The sequence below is a fragment of the Xenopus tropicalis genome, chromosome 8 (assembly GCF_000004195.4).
Source record: "Xenopus tropicalis strain Nigerian chromosome 8, UCB_Xtro_10.0, whole genome shotgun sequence".
Classification (NCBI taxonomy): domain Eukaryota; kingdom Metazoa; phylum Chordata; class Amphibia; order Anura; family Pipidae; genus Xenopus; species Xenopus tropicalis.
This window is the reverse complement of record NC_030684.2, coordinates 68,439,570-68,463,662: the sequence shown is the minus strand read 5'-3', so window position 1 is coordinate 68,463,662 and position 24,093 is coordinate 68,439,570. Positions and strand designations below refer to the sequence as shown.

The window sequence follows — 24,093 nt, the reverse complement described above, 5'->3', positions numbered from 1 at the left end:
ATGTGCCTGCCCTATGCTGCCTGTGTGTGCCATACTCTGCCTGCCCTATGCTGCCTATGTTCTGGCACTGCTCCTACAGTCTGCACAATAACTATATATTAAAAAACTTTTTAATTGCAGTACCACCTCAGTATATGTTTTTTGTAGTGTGCAGGGTTTATTCGTGGGTTTCTACTGCTCCTACAGTCTGTCTGAGGTGTGAACAATGTAAGGATTAAAAAGTGTGAACAATACAGGGGGATTACAGTCTGAATCTGAGGTGTGTGCCATGCAGGGGGCCAGGTAATCACAGTACTGATACTATTTAAAGCTTACACAAAGGTAAGCCATCAAAGCAGCCAGACAGGTGGGGGGGCCACACAGAGAGGGGTCGCGGGCCGCCAGTTTGACTGTACTGATGTAGAGTCATGTTGGCTGGGGAATGTAGATCTCTTTACATGTGGGGGGAAATTTTCTTCCCGTAAATGTGCCTTCTTTCTAAAACCACCTAAATTTAAAGCGCCGTTCCATATATCTGCATACTTTATACTGTAAGGACATAAACTTTCTGGCATTTTATTACTGTGTGACATTGTAATAAAACATTGTAAGTATAAATGCAAGGAGTTATAAACATATTGATGGTCAATATACATAGGCTGATACTGTGAGAATTCAAAATAAAAATCAGTTGTCATGGCTGCCACATCAGCTACTGCAAAACCATCACATTTACTGCATTTTATGTGGGGGTAAAGCCACAAAACTCCAGAAATCAATATATTGATGGAAAGTATGCAATCTTGCAAATACAAAATGCATAACTATGTCTTTCTACAGCAAACAACAAAGCTTGCCTAAATCAAAACTTGCTTTTTTCAGTATCTCACCTCCCATATCATTAGGTAGCGATGTAAAACATCAGCAATATTAACATGCAAGGGGTGGGGGTCTGAAAAATTCAATGCACGGTATTAGTTTGGCCCATGTAACAACCCCAATATTAAAATAGTTATAAGAAGTGTTCATGGCTGACAGATTTCATGCCGCACAATGAACATGTTATATGCGTTGTGCGTTGTGCGCAGTTAAAAGCCCCTAGGAGAAAGCCGTATTCCATTACACTCTCTAATAATCCAAATGGGTAAATGTCTTTTTACTTTAAACTGCAAAGCTATGCTTAACATGGCAGTTATGCTGAATTTTACAGACATATATCCCCACATATTCTTACATATAAAGATAAGATACCCTACATATGCATGTCAGGGGTCTGAACAGTTTGATAGGATTACAGAACTGGTGTGTCAAGGCCACAAAATGAAAATATTAAATAATGTTATGAGCACTGATAATTGTTTTGTTTCTACCCCAACTACCATCCACTTTTATTTACATGTCCCCATCCTACAATGAATGTTTAGGCCCAGCCCTCCTATGCATGTACAGGTATGCAGAAAGTTCCAATCTCCCATAGACTCCATTTTAAGGAAATAATTTACATTTTTAAAAAAGATTTCATTTTTCTCTGTAATAATACAACAGTAGCTTGTCCTTGATCCTAAGATATAATTAATCCTTATTGGTGGCAAAACAATCCTATTGGGTTTATTTAATGTTTGTTTTAAGGTATGGATATCCAAATTACAGAAAGATCCATTATACGGAAAACCCCAGGCCCCGAGCATTCTGGACAACAGGTCCCATATCTGTTCCTGCTGTGCCTTCTATAGACTAAAAAAGGGACCCATCGAATATCTTTGAGCATTTTGGGGATAAAAGGCACAAAATGTGTAATTTCCTGCTATTGCCACCTTTCCTTGAGTGACACTGCAGCATTTACCCTATACTGACTGACCAATTAAATCCGATTAACCACATCTATAGACATAGCTAATATATATTTACCTGTATTTTAAAGTTGGAGATGGGCAAATCCCATGAGGGTGAAAACATTCATGCCAGAGTAAGCCTGTCATAGAGCTACCAGCCCATAGAACTAACATGCCTTATAGTGCACTGTGGTGACCTTGTGTAGAATGCCACATATATTTAAAAAAAAAAAAATACCATATCAGTGTTATTAAGTATGAGTTTATTAACTTACAATTGACATTTATTTGTGGCAGCATTCAGAATTGGGCCAGTAAGCAGCCAGCTCATTAACTTATCATATCTTTCAGAAAAAAAAAAATGTTTACAGTTTTTAGTGAGTTTCCAGCCTCAAGTGCTTTAGAAAAAAAAAACTTTTAAACTGGAAATCATCCAGAGTTTATATGTAACTGCTATTTTTTTTAATCCTACAAACCGTACACCTTTATATACTCAGTGCTTTCACCCAGTACGTACAAACATCTTTTGGACCGACTCGGCAGCTAATCGGCCCGTGTAGGGGCAGAAACGAGGGGCCTGGCCGACCGATATCTGGCCTGAAATTGGGCAGCTATTGATCGGCCAGGTTAGAAAATCCAGTCGAATCGGGGACCACATCGGCTCGTTGATGCGGTCCCCGAACCGACTGCCCCATGGCCGCAAATGTAACCCAATCGTTTGGCCCCAGGGATATCGAGTGAAGATCCGCTCGCTTGGCGACATCGCCAAGCGAGCGCATCTGCCCGTGTATGGCCAGCATTACATGGACATGTTTGTTTCTCCATACACATAATTAAATCTGGTCACAATCATTGGGGCCCTGCTGCCATTTCACAGGTAAGGCAAACATGGCAGAGATAGAATGCATTTTTTTCACATGTATCAGAAAAAGTTGGCTTCTACACCAAAGCAAGCAATACATTTACAGGTGCTGGCTGAAAACTCACTAAACCCTTAAGGGCTCTGGCACACGGGGAGATTAGTTGCCCGAGACAAATCTCCCCAGTCACGGGCGACTAATCTCCCCGAACTACCATCCCACCGGCGAAAATGTAAGTTGCCGGTGGGATGGCACACTGCGCAGCCGATTTCGGCAAATCAACGAAAATGCCTCGCGAGGCAACTTCGGCGATTTGCCGAAATCGCCTGCGCAGCATGTGCCATCCCACCGGCGACTTACATTTTCGCCGGTGGGATGGCATTTCGGGGAGATTAGTCACCCGTGACAGGGGAGATTTGTCGCGGGCACCTAATCTCCCCGTGTGCCAGAGCCCTAAAGGGGACCTCTCGCCCTAAGAAATAACTCCAAATTATTTTATATCATGTTAGCTGAGCAAAATAAACTTCACTTACACTATATAAATAATTCTTGTATCCTTCAGTCTTGGAATTACACAATCACAGCAAGCAGGCAGGTGCCATTTTGTGGGCACTGTTAGTAAGTCAAGTTTTGCATCATACCAAAATGTTTGTTATGTGATAGACTGGAGCTCCAGATGCCCATACCCATGCACTGGCTACATAATCATCTCTTGAGGAGGAAGAGAAGAGTGAGAAGTGCAGTGACTTCTAGCTAGTGCTGAATGGAAGGCAAAGAGGCGGAGCAGGCAATTTATGATTGACAGCTTGGATTTTTAAATGCCTTTATAAATGGGTATTAATGTGTTATTAAAAAAATAAAATAAAAGACATTTGGGTTTCATGTTTAACTTGAAAAGGACTTTTATTATACAGCTTTTTATGTCTGGGTGACAGGTCCCCTTTAAAACCAAATTTTGACCCCTTTCCCCATATAAATTAGCAGATTCCTAATAACAGCTGACAGCCACTGCACCATGGTGATACACATTTATGTTCTGCATGTTGATGGGAATCCTCCCATTTTGTTTACCTTACTAAAGGTAATTAGGACACATGGGTGTAACTGTGTGCTAGCCACTAAGTGTTCCCTTCTTTAAAGCTGAAGCAAAGTCAGCAATACTGGGGTTGCCAAATGTTATGCACCCCAGTAATGTAATCACTTACCTGACACCCCTGGCCGGTGCTCCTGTTGGTGAGCACCATGAAGTGATCCTCTTCCTGCTTCTTTCTTCTTGCAGGTAGTAGATTAAAATAAACAAACTTTAACAAAAAAAGCCAGCTTTATTACTCTACTGCGCATGCATCTGGCCAGCCATTTTGAAGGAAGAAGTGGAACAGGATCACTCTGTGGTGCTTGCTATGAAGATCCCCAGGCCGCTGCAGTTTTCTTCTAAAAGGAGCACTAGACCAGGGTATCAGGTAAGTAGTTAGAATCACTGGGGGTGCTTATATTTTGGCACCCCCAGGTGATTGTGACATTTCTTCTCCTTTAAAGGGGTGGTTCACCTTTAAGTTCCCTTTTAAATATATTATAGAATTGCCAATAAGAATCTTTTGAATTTGTCTTATTATTGGTTATTTTTTTTTTATAGATTTTAAATTTTACCTTCTTCTGACTCCTAGCAACTACCTAACTGCTGAAATTCTAGACTGGAGGGTTGCTGAACAAAAAGTGAATAAAAAAACCCAAAAAAACACACACACAAATAAAAATTTGTCTCAGAATACTACTTTCTACCTCATACTAAATGTGAACAACCCCTTTAACAAATCTGGTGGGTCCTTTAGCAGTGCATACTCCTGAAGCAGAACAAACTTAGTATCTGTAAGTCAAATTGTTCATTTTACTTCTGGGGTCCATCTGGCATGTGTTGCTAATGTTAAATTCACCCGCTCTAGCCTATTGAATATACTCACTCCGAGAGTGGAATGTTCCCTCTAAGCTGTGCGCCTGTGCACACAAAACAAATTGTGTGCGCTTGTCTCAAAAAGTAAAGGGAAATGACTAAGCCGTGACCAATTTACATGGCCACTACTAGTAACAAGGACTGAAATATAAATAAATGATGATATAAGAAACGAAAGGTGTTTTAAAGAATTCCTACTATTTAATAACAAGAAATAGGCAATAAAGTCTTAATCAAGTTGCTTCCCTAAACCTTTATCACTAAGGGCAGCTAGACACCAGAACTAAAAATCATTTATTTATATATATATAAAAAAATAAATTATGCACATTTAAAAAAATAGAAGCCTACAGGAAGTTCCAATCATATACTCTATATCAGAACAGTGTACTGGCAGAGAGCAATCAGTAAGATTCCCCCCGGGAGTATTCAAGTATTAGAGCCCACTTTAACCACATAGGCATAGGACTTGTAATGGAATATTTTTCTGCAATGAACATCAGAATTCCGTTGAAATAAAACATGTAAAATCTATTTAAACCCCATGTTATTCACTAATGAAGCCAATTTAAATTTTTGGATTCTAATACAAATTTAATACAAAACTAGCAGAAAAAAAAAAGTTATATTACAACGTGGCCATCACACAGACAGGCAGTAGCCTAGCTACTAGCTAAATCATTTTGTAATGCTGTTTTTTTTTTTTTTTTTTGCATAACTAAACATTCCTTTACAAGTCCCCAGATATTAAATTTGACCCAGCCTTTTTAAAGGACCATTAATGTAATGTGCTGCGGTGTCCTGCGGGCTTCTACTTTGAAGGTCATTAACATGCTAAATTCTGATACAACATTTATGTTGTCTCGAAATACAATATGTGAAACTTAAAAAAACAATGTATAGAAATCTATAGCCAAACTTCTGGAGAAAGCTGTAATTTCTTTCATGCAGGAAGGGGTCTGAGATACAAAGCAAACAGGTTTCTGGGGGCGAATGGCAGCAAATCCATTATTTACTGTAAAAAGCTGGCAAACAGACAATTCCAGAGGTTCTGTCTATGTTTTGTATTTTTCTTTACCATCTTCACTTATCACACAGATATGCTGAAAAGGAGAAGAAAAGAAAATAATTGATAAATACTTGCACCCAGCTCAGATAATCACAATTTTCACCTCTCTGAACTGCACATTATAATATGGATTACTGTGTAACTAAAGCCCATCAAAAGATTAGCCTAGATGTGCGCCTTATGTATAGTTCATGAAACCTATGGTTTAAAAAAATAGGGATTTACTAAATCCACCACTTTTGGATTCCACCAAATAAAAATATAAGGATATTAAAGAACACAAACCGAAGCTGAATATTTTAATTTGAGTGCAAATATCTGCATAATCCATCCACCCAGCAATTTAAAGTCATGTGACAATAAGATTCAGTTTGGGTCAGAATCTCAGATTTGGATCACTAATAGCACAACTTCTGGAATATATTATTTATTTAAAACAACATCAGCACATGACAATGCATCGGGTATGAAAGAGAGCGTAACCGATGCATTTCTATCCTTCGCAAAGAAAAAGCACAACAAAAAAAGGGATGCAGAGCCCCCCTCCAAAAAAATGTATCAAATCTCAGCTCATAAACCATAAAACTGTTCCCCAAGTAAAAACACAGAAACAGGGAGAACAGGAAAATATATATATTTGTACCTCCTGAGAAGCCTGGTGGCGGTATGCACAGAGGTTATCGTCTCTCCCAGCCCATGCTCCCTGGCTATAGATTGGCCAAGGCATCTTTAATGAGTATCGATCACTTTTTGGCGACCTACATTAGCGTGTCTCTCTGGTTATATGTATTTTTGTACTGGACTTGTGACTTTCATTGGGACTGTCCCTTCATAATTGGGTGATACCTGACTTCTACACATGCAACTCAGGCATACATAGAAAATTCTAATTATTGGTCAGACTTGAGAAAGTGGCCACAGCCTGCTGGGAGAGTGGGACAACAGTAAGCCATAATGACTTCCACTTGGAGATGGTTTGCCCCCTTTCTATGTATGCTTACATGGTCTGAGATTGCACGGGTTGCATCATGTGTCTGGGGTGACTGTGAGATCAAGTTGCTTGTATGCTTACAATATATATTTTTCCTGTTCTCCCTATTTATGTGTTTAAATTGGAGAATGATTTTAATTAATAAAGGTGTGCTTTTAAATGGTTATGACCCAAGATTTGATTCATTTTTTGCATCCCCTCTTTTGGGGTGTTTTTTCTTTTTCTTTGCAATTATATTTTTTCCCCCTGAGAATCAATTCACCCCACATGGGGGGGGGGGGGATATTGTATGCTCCTAACCCTGGGTTTAATTCAATCTACTTGATATGTAGTTAAATCTAGAGATTTAATCCCCACAAGTGTGTTTGTTATTTTTACATTTCTATCCATCACTGGGGACCCAATGTACTAACAAGCATGCTGGGTAATATAGTCAAGCAGTGAGCAGACAATAATGTAAAGTACACTGTGCAAATCCTATAATTACTTACGTTCAGGTCTCTGAAGTACTCGTTGTAGTCTAATGCGTAACCAACAACAAATTTGTCTGGCACCTCAAATCCAACAACTACAAAGAAAGTTTAGAAAAGAAAATAACGCAAAAACAGTTGTCTTTTTAGATAACAATCACATTATATAGCATGTGCACTTGTTTGCTGTAATAGTAAATATGTGACATTGCTAAACTACTTACAGTCTGGCCTGTATCCCACACTTCGTGGCGTTCTTTTTACAAGCAAGCTGTTGAAAAAGAGAGATCAGAGATATGGCATCAGGTAGATTACAGAAACGCTTAATTATTTTCTACATTCCGACTCCTAAAACAATGTAGCAGCATCTGGCTGATTAACAGAACTGAATGAGAACTGACTACATTTACAAAAAATTATACTGAAAAGTTGAAAACAATTACATTGTATTTCACTGTGCAAGTTTTTGGGTGGCAATCCCCTTTAAGACTTTTACATAACATGCAAAGTATGTCAACTTACTTATGTTGGATTTCAAAAAAATAAAATAGTCAGCAGCAAATATTAAAACAAAAAGCTTTACTTTTCTTTACACTGTGTTTTCTTTGATTCTCCAACGGTTCATGTCTTTTCTAAATGTAATTTTGTCCCTGATGCCTTTATCCACACTATTTCATTTTACTGTCCGATAATGAACTGTATGATCACTGCAGGGTTCCCTGGCTGTAATCACCCTTCTCTCTCCAGTCACTTTTACCACATGTTCACATTGCAAATTCTATTCTCACCCTTTCCTTCACATACACAATATACATCTTGTTACCTTTGCTTTTACTCATATAAGCACTGATGTCCTTTATCTAGTGTTCATGTTCACACAAGGAATCAAATTGAGAAATTCATTAAACATTAAATTTAATTTTTCTTCAGCTTCGCTCTACTGGAAGGGATTCCAGTATTTATAAAAGGACAAAGATTCTTTCACACAAGATATATTTAAGGGGGAAATTCTGTGTGCTGCCATAGAAGACTGAAGGAAAGACAATTTAAAGGTAGACACAATATTAATTCTTTCTGTTACATCTCCTTGCAGCACATACCAGAGAAAAAAATAATTTTGGACAGGTTAATCGATTGCCTCCAAAACTTTGGGATCAAAAACGCCCCAACTAGAAGAGTGTATCTTATTTGACAACAGTATAAATGCTGTGCATTACAATCTGGTTTATCTGCTCTACAGAAGCTCCTACTTTTTCTGCTTATGACGGCTGCTGATGATTTCATAGAATATTTTCACAACCTTCTGGGAGGATCTAACTGAATAGATTATACATTATTCATACCAATCCTTGCCCCAGAGGGGTCCCTATTGCATTTACACAAACACACTAGGGTCAGTTTTATCAGATGATGCTGTGTTTCATTACATAAAGAACACTAGATGAAAACAATTTATAGGGCCGTCCCTTCTATCCTATTAAGGCCTAAAGACTTCTTTTTCAGTTTGTGCTGATGTGAAGGCAGACGGGAAGAAAACAGGCCCTTATAAACTGCTGCATTGTGCTCATAGCAGAGAAATACCTATGCTGTCAGTTTTATGGTGTCTTTCTGTACAAACTATGAGCAATCTAAGTTGGTTCTGAAGCAGATGTGCCTGTACATTTTATTACCGCTTTCCCGGCTAACATTATAGCACATCTCTTGCTCCCCAAGTCTTCCTAATACCCCCGCCCCAATAAATTCTATTACTACCATTGACCCCTTCTTCCTGGCTTCTGGTGGATTTTAAAACTAAAAGGAAAGCAATGATATGGGGAAAAAAGAAGGTTATTTTCTGTATATGGTTAAATCATATTCTTGAACAATACCCCAAAGTTGCTGTCTCCATGTGGAGAAAAAAGGAAAATTAAATGCAACCTCACCTGGCTACTTTAACCATTTTTGGGTTGTACTTCTTGAGCATAGCAAGCAAAGTCTTCATTGTTTTTCCAGTATCAATTATATCCTAGGGAAAAAAAGTACTAAATGTTCTTCACTGTGTGTGCAAAATACAGTACATTAACAATCCAATGTGTTATTTTGTACACTTCCTGTAACAGTATTGGGCAAAAAGTGCAGAGGCTCCTGGTGAAAGAGGGAAGCTGTGACTGCCTTCTTTTGGATAAGAGCATCACAATGAGCACTAAATAAATATTGGGATTTATACATGTGTTTTTGCTTCAGATACTGTTTGTTTTCTTATTACACCTGTAAAGAAGGCTAGCAATTTCAGTTTAGTAAAGCCTATCAAACATAGGTATAAAAAACTACCAAAAACACTGGCTTTTCCAAATCAGCTGGTAGAGAACATAGTCAACATGGACACATGCAAGGCAAAAATACTTACCTCAACAATCAAAACATTCTATGAACAAAACAAGAAAGAAAAAAAAAAATGTTACCATTAAATGATATATTCACAAATACAACACATTCAGAGGAAATTTTTTTGGACTAAAGGAGAGGGAGAGAGAAATTAGAACAAGGGAATTCCCATTCCTGACCTATACAAGAACTAAAAAGTAATGACTCCTAAGACAAGAGTTATAGTATTTAATCTTTATTAAAGTTTCATGGCAATTTCCACTGTAATGCCTCAAAGTGCAATTTACTGTAACAAGGAACACCACGGCAGCTTCTATAAATGCTTGTGCAGTGATATTTCATAAAAAGGAGCTTTACCAAGAATTTTAATGCCAAATTATTTTCTGCTTAGATTAAATGCATGAACTTAGATTTAAATATAAATATAGGTGATAGTTACTTTGTTTGCTTTTCTTGACCGGTAGAAAGAACATTTTATGTAGAACAGCAATAAGCACAGACAGAACAATATCTAACTTCTACCAGAATTACCTGCCTCATACTGGATGTGACCAGAGCCTGACATTTATTAGAAGCTTTGTAGTGAAAGTCAGTCCCAGCAGGAGAATGCCAACACAGATACCTGAGCAAACTATGGCTTGATGAGCTTTTCAGTCACACACAATACACTTTAACAGAATGCAATTTCTTTTGCTAAATATTCCTAATAGTGACTGATACAAAGTGCATACCTTGCCTGTCAAGGTGGAGAGGTCATCCCCTCCAATAACCTTTATGTCTCCCGTTGATTGATCATTCTGCAAGAAATCAATACATTACTGATAGCAGCATTTGCCAACCACAAAAAAAAAATGATGTGATTAAATGTAGACAAGCCAAACCAGAATCTCGATTTTGCTAGTTAGCCATTTTCATTATAAGGGTTAGGCCCCACGCAGTGTATTGTCAAGCCTGTGTATAAACAGAGGCTCACAATCCATCTATACGCTTAAAAATACTTTTAGTTGTGCCTGCACCCAGAAGCACCGAATCCGCCCGGGTGCAGGCTCACGCTGTTTGATATCCGCTAGCAAACGTGAGACTTGCCATTTGCTGGCAGATAATTGGCAGCATGTGCCTGCACCCGGGCAGATTCAATGCTTCTTGGTAGAAGTATTTTTAAGCGTACAGGTTGATTGCCAGTCTTCACTTATACGCAGGCTGACAATACGCCATGTTGGGCCTTAACCTAAAGTGTACAAAGCAATGTGTTTAGCAGAGTAGTAAAGGGCAGGAATAATACATTTAAAATTTGTTCTAGTCTATTCCCTAATTGACAGTGGGCTGTATGCACTTACTTCCAGAGGTAAAAGACAGTTTACAAGTGAGGATATGGAATACGGTTAGATAAGTAGGCTCTAAGAAAGAAATATTTACAAAATATTGTATACATAAAAATGGCGCATAGATTGGTGCAAAATATTTGGCTTTTTATGAAGTTCTACTGCAGTTTCCTTATAGGTTAATCACAATCTGAGAAGTTATCCATTGCAAGGAGCCAATCAATGTATGTGTGTGAATTTACACCTGATTAAGTCTAAACACTACTGTATATACCAAACATTTATTAATAGTTACTGATTTCCATTATTATTATTTTTAATGGTCACTTAAGGTGCTAAACTATATCATATGTAACATTTTGAGCACTCAAACATTCAATAAAACTTCAACTTATTATATTAAAGGAAACTTCTCAGTTGTAATAAGCTTTTAGTATAACAGATGTAACTACTCTAAACTTTCATTTTTTTTTTTTACTATTTTGACTATTGTCAAATTATTATAGACTTTCTTGTTTTGTACCTTTCTGAAATTGATAAAAGGAATTTCTAGAACTGTTGTTAAGGTCACTGACCCCAAAACAAAAAAAAAAAAAAAAAAAACAGGTTGACGGAGGCTTTAACTTTATCACTGTTCTATTTTTCATTGCTTATATATCTATTTAAGCCCTCTACTATGGATCTATAATTTGCAACAGTTGTGTCTTGTATTTACATCCCAAGCAATAGTAAATTAGCCCTTATGTCCCTTTTTTGCTTACTGATACTGCCCACACTATAGCAACCATCTTAGACAAACAAGGTTTAGAGCTGGTATATAATGGTAACAGGATCAAGTTAAATGAAACTCCAGTCATGCTTTACTACAGCAATTCACATGGAAACATAATGCAGGACAATCACTGCCAACTAAGTAATTAAGGCTGTACACAACAAAGGCAATTAAACGCAGCATGTTCTGAAATGCCTTTGTGACTTCTATACCCTGCAGGAGTAGCAACTTGGCTGTCAGGTGCCTTTGATCTTGCCGCACTGCTTGTTGCCAAAAAGATACAGCACAACACAGATTAGGGCTCTGGCACACGGATTAGTCACCCGCGACATATCTCCCTGTTCGCGGGTAACTAATCTCCTCGAAATGCCATCCCACCGGCGAAAATGTAAATTGCCGGTTGTATGGCATACGCGGTGGCGCAATTTCAGTGAAATCGCGGAAGTTGCCTTGAGAGGAATTTACATTTTCGCCAGTGGGATGGCATTTCGGGGAGATTAATCACCCGCGAACAGGGAGACTTGTCGCGGGCGACTAATCTCCCCGTGTGCCAGAGCCCTAAAAGTGCAATCCAGAATCAAAAAATCTACAGGGCTGGCAGTTAGGTCCTTAGATGTTACCCTCTAGGGCAGGCCCACAACTGTATAGTGTGCTATTGTAAACTGTGACCTAATGAAACAGAAAGGGGACTTCACTGCTTAAATTTCTGTCAGGCAAATCCAGAGACATGACAATTTTACATTTATTTAGACTTTGCATTATCATATTGTTTACAAGTATTATTACATTCAGTTAACGGACCTGCATTTTTATGCTGACTGCAGCCAGATAACCAGTTACAGTGTAGTTTGGTTATGACTGACAGAAGTGACAACTGTGGTTTAAATTGGAACTTGCTACTGCAGACATTCCAAACTACTATTTTGTTGATTAACCAGTAGGAAAATTCAGATTGGATAAATAACCAAGCCCTGTAGATACAGCTATATGTTTTCTTCAGTGCATATTATGGTAACTTCACACTTTATAAGAATTTTGTATCTGATATACTCACACAGTAACTTTTCAGTCTGATAAAATCTACTGTCATAGGGATAGACTTGTCACTGTTGCGGTTAAGTGCTTTAATGTAGTCAAGTAGATCAGCGAAGAACTTATAGCCACCCTTCAGTACACACAATGCTACAATGTGGTGACCTCCCATGTCTTTCATTATATCTCGAGCCAGCCTTTCAGTCCTGTTTTTAAAAAAAACAAGAGAAAGTAAACAAAATTTCCCAACACTGACACTTGACATTTTAAAGGAACAGTAACACCAAAAAATGAAAACTTTATAAAGTAAATGAAATATAATGCACTGTTGCCCTGCACTGGTAAAACTGGTGTGTTTGCTACAGTAACACTACTATAGCTTATTTAAATACCCTGCTGTGTAGCCACGGGGGCAGCCATTCAAGCTAGAAAAAAGGAGAAAAGGCACAGGTTACATAGCAGATAACAGATAAACTCTGTATAATACAATAGTGTTTTATCTGTTATCTGCTATGTAACCTGTGCCTTTTCTCCTTTGAATGGCTGCCCCCATGGCTACACAGCATTTTTCTTTATATAAACCATAGTAGTGTTTCTGAGGCAAACACACCAGTTGTACCAGTGCAGGGCAACAGTACATTATATTGGAATTTCTTTTATACACTTGAATTTTTCGATGTTACTGTTTCTTTAAGTTTCATATAGAAAAATCTTATCTCCACAAATAAAATATTAACCACTAGCTGTAATCCATCCTCTCCCAACAGACTGGTGACCTCCTTGGTACAAATAATAAAAAGATTACAGAGATAACTAACAGTATATTCTCTCTTTTGTAATGTGAAGCAGAGTGATGCTCTTCTATACAGAAAGGAGCATGTTATTAAACATGTCTAGTTTTTATAAACAATAGTAAAATGGTAGCATTTGGAGAAAAAAAGGAAATGGATTAAACAGTAAAGAAAAAAAAGGCAAAGAAATAAACCTGTCCTTCTTTCAGGGCTGCAGACCTAATTTAAACCAAGATTAATGAGTAAAGAGTTTTATCCAGATTCCGCATCAAACTCCTATACAATAGAGTCACTTATTTGTAAAAACCCATCTTTTAAATTCAGCCTGTCGTGTCTATATCTGACTGGAAAGCCCTATAAATGTGAACAACCCAATTTCTTTCAGCAGAAAATATATGTACTTCAATATAGTTTGTGCATGTTGAAGAAGTGTATATAGGAGTGTGCTGCATTTTAATTAATTCTATTCTAAAATGTTGTTTTGTAAATAACTGCTTTATAAACACCTCCATAATGATCAGCAATTGTCTGTTAAAAAAATCATATGTAAATTACAATGTGTGTGCTGAAATCCTCCAAAGGACTGTCAGCTCAGATACTCGAAGTATGACCCTAAAAATACTGACCTGTTACCCTTATACAAAGGACTGCTCTGCTTGTCATTTGGCATACAAAATCCAATCCAACTAAATTTGCTTCCTCCTGTAAGTGCACTGACAGGCAGGGCATTGGCCTGTGTGTACATACATGTAGTGGATTAACCTAAAACATAACCTTGTTTGGATTCTGTCATACTGAGACTTCCTAGTCAAAATAACCTTGCCAGCCCCATCTGTCAAACTCTGTGCTAACAGTGCTTACAGTGATACGGCCACATGCAAATAAATATTCTCTTACTCTTTGCTAAAGATGTAGCATTTGACTTTTCCAAAATTAGATCAATGTCTAGGGATTGTTTTTAACATGCTTTTTGTTTTCCTTAGGAAAAATGTAGGTTTTTACTTGTTGCACTAAACAGGGCAAAATTTGAAACTGAAACTTTCCGTTTCAGGTTTTAAAGATAACAATTAAAGCAAATCACTAGTCTGTGCAGAAGCCCTCTATATATTTAGCTGTTCTTAATCACAAAACCTTGAGGTTGCCATACACAGGTAGATTTCAGACTGACAGACTAATGTCTGGGCTAAAATTGGACAGATGTTGACCGGGCAAGGTTTGATTTTCCCATCAGATTAGGATCAACAAACTAATGTGGTCCTTGGTCCGTCGTCCCATATACCTGCTGTTTAAATTCGAACGTTTGGCCCTAGGGCCATATGAACGAATTAGCCTGATGTTGCCAATTAGCCTGATGCTGCATATCAGGAGACAATCGACTTGTTTGGCAACCTTGCCAAATGAGCGGATCGCACTGTGTATGGCCACCTTAACAGGGAGGATCTGAACTAGCATTCAAAATAGGCCCTGGTATTTCAATAAAGAAGCTTAAACAGCCCCCCCCCCCCCCCCACTAAATAGTAACTGTCTGTGGCACCTTAAAGCAGCCTCTCTGGCATTTGCCAGAATCCACAGATTGCCAGTCCAGGCCTGCTAACAGGTTGTAGTTTGAGAAAAAGTGTCTCTTCCTGTACTTTAAATTTGTTTTCCCTAAAGCTAATGCCTTACGGGGATAATTCTCGAAAAGTGTTTTTTCGCCCCTGTGATGCGATCAGCGTTCTTCTTTGTCTGCACCCCCCCCCCAAATCTTTTAGTTGACCTAGGTGCAGGCACATGTGGTGGATTTCGGCTCGGAAATTCGCGAGTATACATTTCCATACCAAAATGGTTCCGGGTGCAGGCAAATAAGAAAGCTGATGCTAGCGTAGCATCTTGGTCTGCAGAAAACCAGAGAAAAAGCCCATTGTAGCATTAGCCTAAAGAAGATTGTGACTTTACTTTCAGATTTTGCTTGCTAATTAAAACAATAGGCAAATAGTGTGGTCAGCATAAACCCTATTCACTGAACTAATGCCAAAAAGGGCATTAAGGGCAATGGCAGACGTGGAGATTAGTCGCCCACAATAAACCTTTGTTACTTTGTCTCCTAGACATGCCATCCCACCGAAGCAATGCGTATGCTATCCCACCGGCGATTTACATTCTTGCCTGTGGGATGGCGAGGAGGAGATTAGCCGCCTGCGATAACAAAGATTTATTGCGGAGCAACTAATTTCCCCGTGTGCCACTGCCCTTAACAATACACTTTAGATTTGTTAATTTTTCTTATCTATACCTAGATTTAACCTTAAATAAATGTAAGGTTATGTATAGGGAATTTAAAAGTAGGAAGGTTATTTATACCTTGAAAAGAACAAAGATAAGCAAATCCTTCACAGGAAATGACAGTAGCAGCTGATAAACTTAGCTGTAACAAGCAATGCCAGTCCGCTAAAGCAAATACCAGCAATACCTGTATATGGTTTTGTATTGAAAGTGCTTTACAAACCACTGTTACGCAGCGGTTTTAGCCATGAGATTCGCAGCAAGGGAAATTTAATGACAAAGTGCAAAAAGAGAGATATGTGAAGTTGTGGGATTTTCTTTCCAAAGTAGTTGTACTGAAGACAAATTAGACAGTTTGGAGAAAGTGTTCCAGAAATGTTATAGCAGCTCAGGCCACTACCAGTCACATGATTTTGATACTCCGTTACAGTCTTGGAATATGCACTTTGCACTGCAGTTAATTAAATGCAGAGTGTTTTTTTAAATCCTGCAAATAACGTGCTTATTAAAAAGTAAACGTATGCCAGTTTAACTAACCTGTCCATTATAAGACCATGTGGAATGTAGACTTTCTCCAGATCAGCTGCGTAATGTTTAGGAATGCAGAATAAATCAAGATCATATCCTTGCTCATCATCCTGAATCTGGAAGGTAAAGGCAGAGTAAACATGAACAAACAGACTTTTACCTGCTGAACACGCTACATGAATATCACCACCCACAAAATGTAAAAAAAATTGTTCACGGGTAACTCATAGATATGAAACTTTGATAAAAAAGCTATTAAAATACAATGAGATAAACCAGGAACTACAATAATAAAATAAACAAGAAAATCTGGTACTTTTAGTAACAAATAGTACCAGCTACTTAGGTTCTACAGACTGACACGTGGGTCTCCCTAGCAACACATGGCAGGTTACTGATACAGGATTACTTTTTTTTTTTTGTAATTTAAGTACTGCTGTTCTATAAACCTTGCAGCCTCCTTTGCCTGGATCTCGGCCTTTCTAGATATGTCTATTTGATTTATTATAGCCAGTTTTGAGGCCATCTACAGAGCTTTTTCATCAATCTCTCACTCTTTTTTTATATGTGCTATTGATAATACAGGAGCTTACAAACAGGAACAGATCCACTTCTTCCTGTGCTATGTAAAAGCTACCTGCCTTTATTGCTCCTTACACAGGATCATGTGCACTTCGAAGAAAAATAAAGTTCACATTTTGTGGTAAGAAGCAATCCATTTGGCAGCTTGTAAGTAGCAGGGCAAAATGATCTAACGTTGATTTTCTTTGTTACACAAAGCAGTGTAAACCTCCGAATTAGAAACATAGAAAATAGGCTGGTCAGGCCTGAAATGGACCTGGAAATTGTGCCTGAAACTGATTTCATGCAGGGAGGCAGATCAACCTGGTTTAAAGATTAAAGTAGAGTTCTGCACCAAAGTGCCCAAGCAATGTGCCCACAAGCTAGTCATAGTGGGGAAATCAGGGTTATTCTGCCCAAAGCTCAACCACTTTGCCATTATTCTGTGGGTACAATGAGCTAGTGCTAGTGGAAGACTCTACTCTAAACAGCTCTAAAGGTGGCCATACACGCACCGATATTATCGTACGAAACCTCGTTTCGTACGATAATCGGTGCGTGTATGGCATGTCGGCGAGTCGACCGATATCGCAGGATATCGGACGACTCGCCGATCGGACCAGTTTGAAAATTTTGATCGGGCGCCATAGAAGGCGCCTGACCAAAATTCTCCCTTCAGAGCTGAATCGGCAGAAGGAGGTAGAAATCCTATTGTTTCTACCTCCTTACCTGCCGATTCAGCCCTGAATGGTGTGTGGCGGATCTTACGATGTTTCGTGCGACCGATGGTCGTACGAAACATCGTCAGATCGCCACGTGTATGGCCACCTTAAGTTTACAGGCATTGATAAGGTTAAAAATGATTTTAACCAGAGCTACGGAGTAAAAAACCATTTTGGGTACCTGGGGTCGCCAAAAATGTACCGACCCCAACTCCTAATAAATGTAAATTGTAATTAAAAAGAAAAAAAAAAACAAAAAAACACAATATGTCACAATGTCCCATTTCACAGAAAATAGTCATAATAAAGCACTTCTCTGCTGTAAGCCCAGTGCATAGTCGTTTTACTAGTGTGAATTCCAGCTGAGCTATCATAACCTTTTTTTTTATTTTTTGTCTTATGTTTAAACTTTAGGCTTAAGGAATGTTTGTTGTTTCTTTGATATATAAACTAAAAAGCCACAAGGCACAACATAGGCTTAGTTATAGATTTAGACCCAAATTTGAACAAACTTGAACTCAGTTGGTAGCAGTGGGAGAGTGGGTCAAGCTTATGGGTAAAGCTGTTACAGGCATACAATTAGACCCACCCAAGTCTCTTACTTAGGAAAACTAGAAAAAGCACTAATCCATTTAAAAAAAAAAAAAAAAAGCCCAATAGGATTTTTTTTTGCTGCCTACGAGGATTTATTCTAGGTGATTAACCACTAAGCACAAGGTAACTGTTATAATATTACAGAGGAAAAAGTAATCATATCACAATAAATAACTGTTTAAATAAGACCCTGAGGGGAATTAGCATTGCAGTATTTACGAACTTCTATTTTTGGTTAATACATACTCTGTATGAAAAGAAGTCTCTCAAGAATCCGTCAAATAATGTCTATTTATATCATCAGCCTTACATTGTCTTGCGTAAAAAGCAAAAAGCATTAATATATATATATATTCTCTACAAAGTAAAGATCATTGGAAATCTCCACAGATATATTTTACCACAAAGAATTTTTAAACTACTTTTTAGCAAAGACTACACATGCCATAGGCAACTTAATCTAACAATAATGAAGCCATAAATCCTTAGCAGAGTCACTTCCCCTTCTTGGTTCCGCATACACAGCTCAAAAATGCCACCTTCATGATGTGTTTAGCCAAAGGGGATGTAGCAACAAGTATATAAGTAGAATTTTTAGTCAGTTTTTTAAGTTACAGAGTATGCGATAAGGGAGTGGTGAGGGGGGTTGAGGCAGGCCAGTTAAGAGGGCTTTTATAGCTGGGGAGGGGGGGTGTAGTTCTCCTTTAATTTTGAAATTTCACATGGGGCTTGCCATATTCTTCATTTCCAAGGGTGCCACAGCCATGTGACCTGTGCTCTGATCTTCATATGCCATCCCACCGACGATTTAAGTTCTGGCCGGTGGGATAGTATTTGCCTGTCCAAAATGCTGCATCCTTACTCGTCACTCCACAAGCAGCTGCATGCCAGCCTCTATGCTCCACACAAACAAAACTGTGGCTAAACATTGGGAGAGCACCAGCAGCAGCTGAATAGTGGAACATTTAAAGGGCTATGAAGGACACTTAAACAGTTTAAACAGCAGCCTACATAATAAAAGTTGGAACTGTCATGTTGAAAGTGGTTTTGTTGGGAGTGTGGCTGCCAGCTCAGTTACAGTCATTTTAGCTCCTCTAGACACTAGCACTATTTTCCATATGCTTCTGCCACGTGGTTCTTTCCTGGACTTAAATAAACTGGCAAGATCTGTTCCTCAGCAGTTACATACTGAAAGTGTTTATGTAAGAGCCAACTCAACATGTTCAAGGGCAAACACTTCTGTGAAAAATGCAACCTTGATCCCTTTCACTTTTGAGACACTTCTAATAACTGCCAACTGCAAAAATGGCAGCCTAACCAAGAGGCAGATTTATGCAGTAAGCTGGGTGGACAGATGTACTGTATGCAATCTAATACCATGTATTAATTGATAGGAGAGAATGTTCACAATTACTTAGCTGTTGCAGAAATACAACTTCTAACAGCTCCTCCAATAAATGGATGCGAACATACGTCTATGGCACTGCAGATCATTCAAAGAAACTTTTTCATACTTTATAATATGTAATGGCTAAAAGGACAGTTTACACACCTGTCAAAATGCACTTTTGGACATGGTATAGTAGCAACCAATATTCCATAAATAGAATTCAGCTTGTTCAGCACATAATGAATTATATTTACAACAGTGGCCCCACTTAGCAGAAGGGAATGCCTAAGTGTTTGAAAGATAAAACCACAAACACATGTAGTAAAACATATGATGCTGTGAGCTTGGGTTAACCTACCGCAGGGAACTAACTTCATGGAGTATGTAGGTGCGGCCACTGCACGTAGAATATTTATGTCACACACTCTGGGTGTTTGCCACACTCAAGAAACATACTGACAGATTAACTGGCTCTTGAAACAACAGACCCCAGTGAGAAGAGGGGTGACAGAAGAATCAGATTGTAAGCACTGGTACAAGTGATTAAATATCTGCAAATTGCAATACGTCAGTATTAAATAAACAAGGTTCCCTTGGTACTTCACACCCCAATTCTTACATTTATAAGAAAAAGATGACTTCAGGTCTAAGATTCAAAGTATACCCTTGCATTTCAAGTATGCGGAGGCCCAAAAAACTGTATATGACATTCTACAGGAGCCCCTCTGGCATTTGCCAAGCTTTACAGATTGCCAGTTTGGGCCTGGTTGTCTGTATATACTACAGATGCAGACAACTGGCACAAAAAAAGTGAGGGAAATTCAGGCATTAGGTTCCCTTGCAACACTAAGTGCTGCAAGTCGACCTTTACGGGATTATCAATACATAATTAGTACCTATGTAAATGAGCCCCGTGCTAAGTGCTTTTGGGGAAGCTATCTCCTCACAGGGCTTAAAGGAACAGTAACACCAAAAAATGAAAGAGCTTTAAAGCAATAAAAATGTAATGCACTGTTGCCCTTCACTGGTAAAACTGGTGTGTTTGCTACAGTAACACTACTATAATTTATATAATAAGCTGCTGTGTAGCCCCGGGGGCAGCCATTCAAGCTGGAAAAAGGGAGAAAAGGCACAGGTTACATATCAGATAACAGATAAGTTCTGTAGAATACAATAGTGTTTTATCTGTTATCTGCTATGTGCCTGTGCCTTTTCTCCTTTGAATGGCTGCTTCCAGCAGCTTATTTATATAAATTATAGTAGACTTTCTGAAACAAACACACAACTTTTACCAGTGCAGGGCAGCAGCACATTATATTTTAGTTACTTTTATACACTTTCATTTTTTGGTGTTACTGTTCCTTTAACTCTAAGGGAGATTTTGTAGGATGGTGTTAGGTTGACAAAACACAACCTACAAATTGGATGTAGTTGCATGTGTCAAAATATAATGGGAAAAATTTGTGTAAACTACATTTTGCTTTTGTCATCCAACACAACACGCCTGTTGCAAATGAGATCAAATCTGATGGTGTCTGACAGATTTTTCTCATTGAAATACACTGTCAGATGTAGAGGAAAAAAAAAAGACCTGACTTTAAGTGGTTGACTTAACATTACAGCCTATGGAGATCAGATTTTGTAGGATCCTACACTGTCGCACACTGTTACATGACAAGATCACAAAAAATCTGACCCACAAAATCTGATCAAAATTTCCTGTGCAGTTTAGGCCATAATCTAGCAGTTGAAGCACACTGTCTGGATGCAGTTACATAGCTTCACAATAAAGTAGATGTAACCTAATTATAGCACACAAGGACAATATACTTATATAGGCAGTTATATTTGGATTGTGTGGGAATTCATACCAAACAGCAGATGACAGGCTGGATATTGCTAACCTGTAATCTAACCTTGGGACAGAAGCAATTCATACAGTCAGTAATGACCCTGGTGCTGAGACCAGAGCAGAAGCACATACAAGCAGGCACAGAGCCAGGCTGCAGGCAGGCCATGCTTCCACACTGGCTCCCAGGCTATAGGGCAGGCCGTGCTTCCATACTGGCTCACAGGCTATAGGGCAGGCCATGCTTCCACACTGGCTCCCAGGCTATAGGGCAGGCCATGCTTCCACACTGGCTCCCAGGCTATAGGGCAGGCCGTGCTTCCACACTGGCTCCCAGGCTATAGGGCAGGCCGTGCTTCCACACTGGCTCCCAGGCTATAGGGCAGGCCGTGCTTCCACACTGGCTCCCAGGCTATAGGGCAGGCCGTGCTTCCACACTGGCTCCCAGGCTATAGGGCAGGCCGTGCTTCCACACTGGCTCCCAGGCTATAGGGCAGGCCATGCTTCCACACTGGTCCCAGGCTATAGGGCAGGCACATGAGGCACATGATCGGAGGAGCACGTTGTGCGGTGACGGCCATTAACCCTTGCCCCGCCTGGGAGATAAAGCCTCTAGTTCTGCCATTCCAACAAGTCCTGGAGCCTCGGCTCTAAGATTATAGCGGATTCTGATTCATTCTGAACACCGGCTCGGACTTCAACACCTTTCGGCATCTTGTCCCCACACGTTCTCCCCTCAGGCCAGCGCGTCCCATACCGGAGCTGTGCCCACTGCCTCTATTCCCAACTCAAGAAGCCTGCCCGGGGCACAGTATTATGCCAAACTGCGGACAAGAGCGCTTTGTTTCCGGTTGCCATGGAGTCGTTGTCAATCACATCCCAAGCATCAGGCGCAAACCTCCTTTCCTCACGTCACACCTTCTGTAGCAGCACTATGGCTTTCCAGCATCCTTACTCACCACAATGCAGGGACTCGCCATGTCTGAGCCTGTGTCCAACCTGCGAGGGACACGGAGATGCAAGCGTGAATGAGAGTGTTCCCCTGTCACTAGCCGAAAGGCCGCAACCCGCCGCTCACACACGTGGTGTAGGGAAGCGAGGTGGAGCCAGGCCTGCCCGCCAATCCCTCCGCTCCACTCTCACTGCTGCTCCGGCGGAGCGAACTTCCTGTGCCATCATCAGACCCACAATATTAAAGTAGTTGCGATGAAAGGCAGCTAAAGCCACCCGATCAGAGCCCAACTAAATCAATTTAATTAAAAACACAATTTTATTTCAGCGTTTCGACCTACAGAAACAGTGTATCAGATAGTAATTCCCAGACTCTAGCTCCCACAATCACTTTTACACTGTCAGTATAATTTGGTTGCTGAACAAGCACTGTGGGAGTTGTAGTCAAGAAAACAACATTGCCGTTCGTGGTGCAGTGCTTGTCGTGTCAAAGACATTAATCTGCCCCATTTTGGTCTGTAGGTTACAAGCCCTGCTGCCTCATTGTAATTGCAGAGGCCAACGGGAGTTGTTCGAAAAGTTTCTGGCAGGTAACAAAACTGAGTTATGTGCGCAGCTTGTATTGGTTATATGAACTCAAATGCTGATGCTTGGGGTCACAGGGGGATGCTATGTCATTAAAGTGTTTGGATCAGGTTCATTTATTGCAGTAACCATGCCTCCTCCCACTAATAGGAATAAACCAATATGCAGAAAAAAGATTCCTTGGTTAGAAAAACCAATGTCAGGTCAAAATAATGGAAAAATCACCTTTGCATAAAAAATGGGTACAATCTAGATTTAATTCTATGGGAGAGTGAAAAGAGAGGCGGGGGAATACATAAAGGCTAAAGACTTGTGAACCAGTTGCTTTAAAACCAGTAGATGGGTTTCTAGATTCCCTTAAAGGAGAAGGAAAGGTAAAAACTAAGTAAGCATTCTAGGTGGCACTAATGTGGCCAATCTATTGGCAGCAAAATGCCAAAATGACTTTCCTTCTCCTTTAAGGAGTGCTTGTGGAAGTTTAAGGGGACCTGTTATCATAAGACATAATTCCAAAATGATTAATTAAATTATTTAAATCTTGTTTCCTTCAGTCTTTAAATTCACAGTCACAGCAAGCAGACAAGTGCCATTAAGTGGATACTTATCAAGGTGTTTTTTTTTTTTTTTTACACCAAAATCTTATGTATGTGCCATTGGCATTTAAGGGACACAGAGGCCCAAACAGCACGCCACCAGCACTGAATAATGACTGTCTATGGCATCTTACAGCAGCCCCTCTGGTATTGGGCAGAATCCACAGATTGCCAGTCTGGGCCTTCTTACAGCACAAAATATGTAGTCAGGTGGTTTGCAGAAGCTGATTTGGCAGACAAGAAAATTCATATGCACTATTTTCGTTTGGGGTCCGTAATACGTCATACTTTCTATATCCACTGTGTATATATACATATATATATACAGCAGCGAAGAGATCCGCACTCACAGGACTTATAGAATAATCTGGTGTTTATTGAGAAGACTAACGTTTCGGCTATATCACTAGCCTTTTTCAAAGTGACTCACACAGCTAAACCTGTGTCTAATTAACATTCAGGGGCGGGAAAAGTGGGGAATGACATCATCAACACAAGTCAATCATTGGGGGAAAACACCAAAGTTGTGAATAAACAAAAGAATTTGCAAAAAAGTAAAAATAAAAGGGAATATATACACAGAAAATACGGCATATAACAACTATATACAGGAGATTCTGAAGCACTT

At 39.4% G+C, this 24,093-nt stretch overlaps 1 protein-coding gene across 2 annotated transcripts; it reads right to left on the bottom strand.

Annotated features, from left to right (window-relative positions):
* Positions 1-4,796: 4,796 nt before the first annotated feature.
* hprt1 (hypoxanthine phosphoribosyltransferase 1) lies at positions 4,797-22,348 on the bottom strand. 2 transcript variants are annotated; one of them, XM_012968169.3, is made up of 9 exons: positions 22,041-22,106; positions 16,230-16,336; positions 12,662-12,845; positions 10,245-10,310; positions 9,536-9,553; positions 9,072-9,154; positions 7,374-7,420; positions 7,171-7,247; positions 4,797-5,722 (listed from the first exon to the last, which is right to left on the bottom strand). In XM_012968169.3, the coding sequence occupies exons 1-9, from the start codon at positions 22,089-22,091 to the stop codon at positions 5,675-5,677; spliced, it is 681 nt and encodes a 226-aa protein (XP_012823623.2). In that variant the 5' UTR covers positions 22,092-22,106; the 3' UTR covers positions 4,797-5,674.
* Between the last annotated feature and the right edge of the window lie 1,745 nt (positions 22,349-24,093).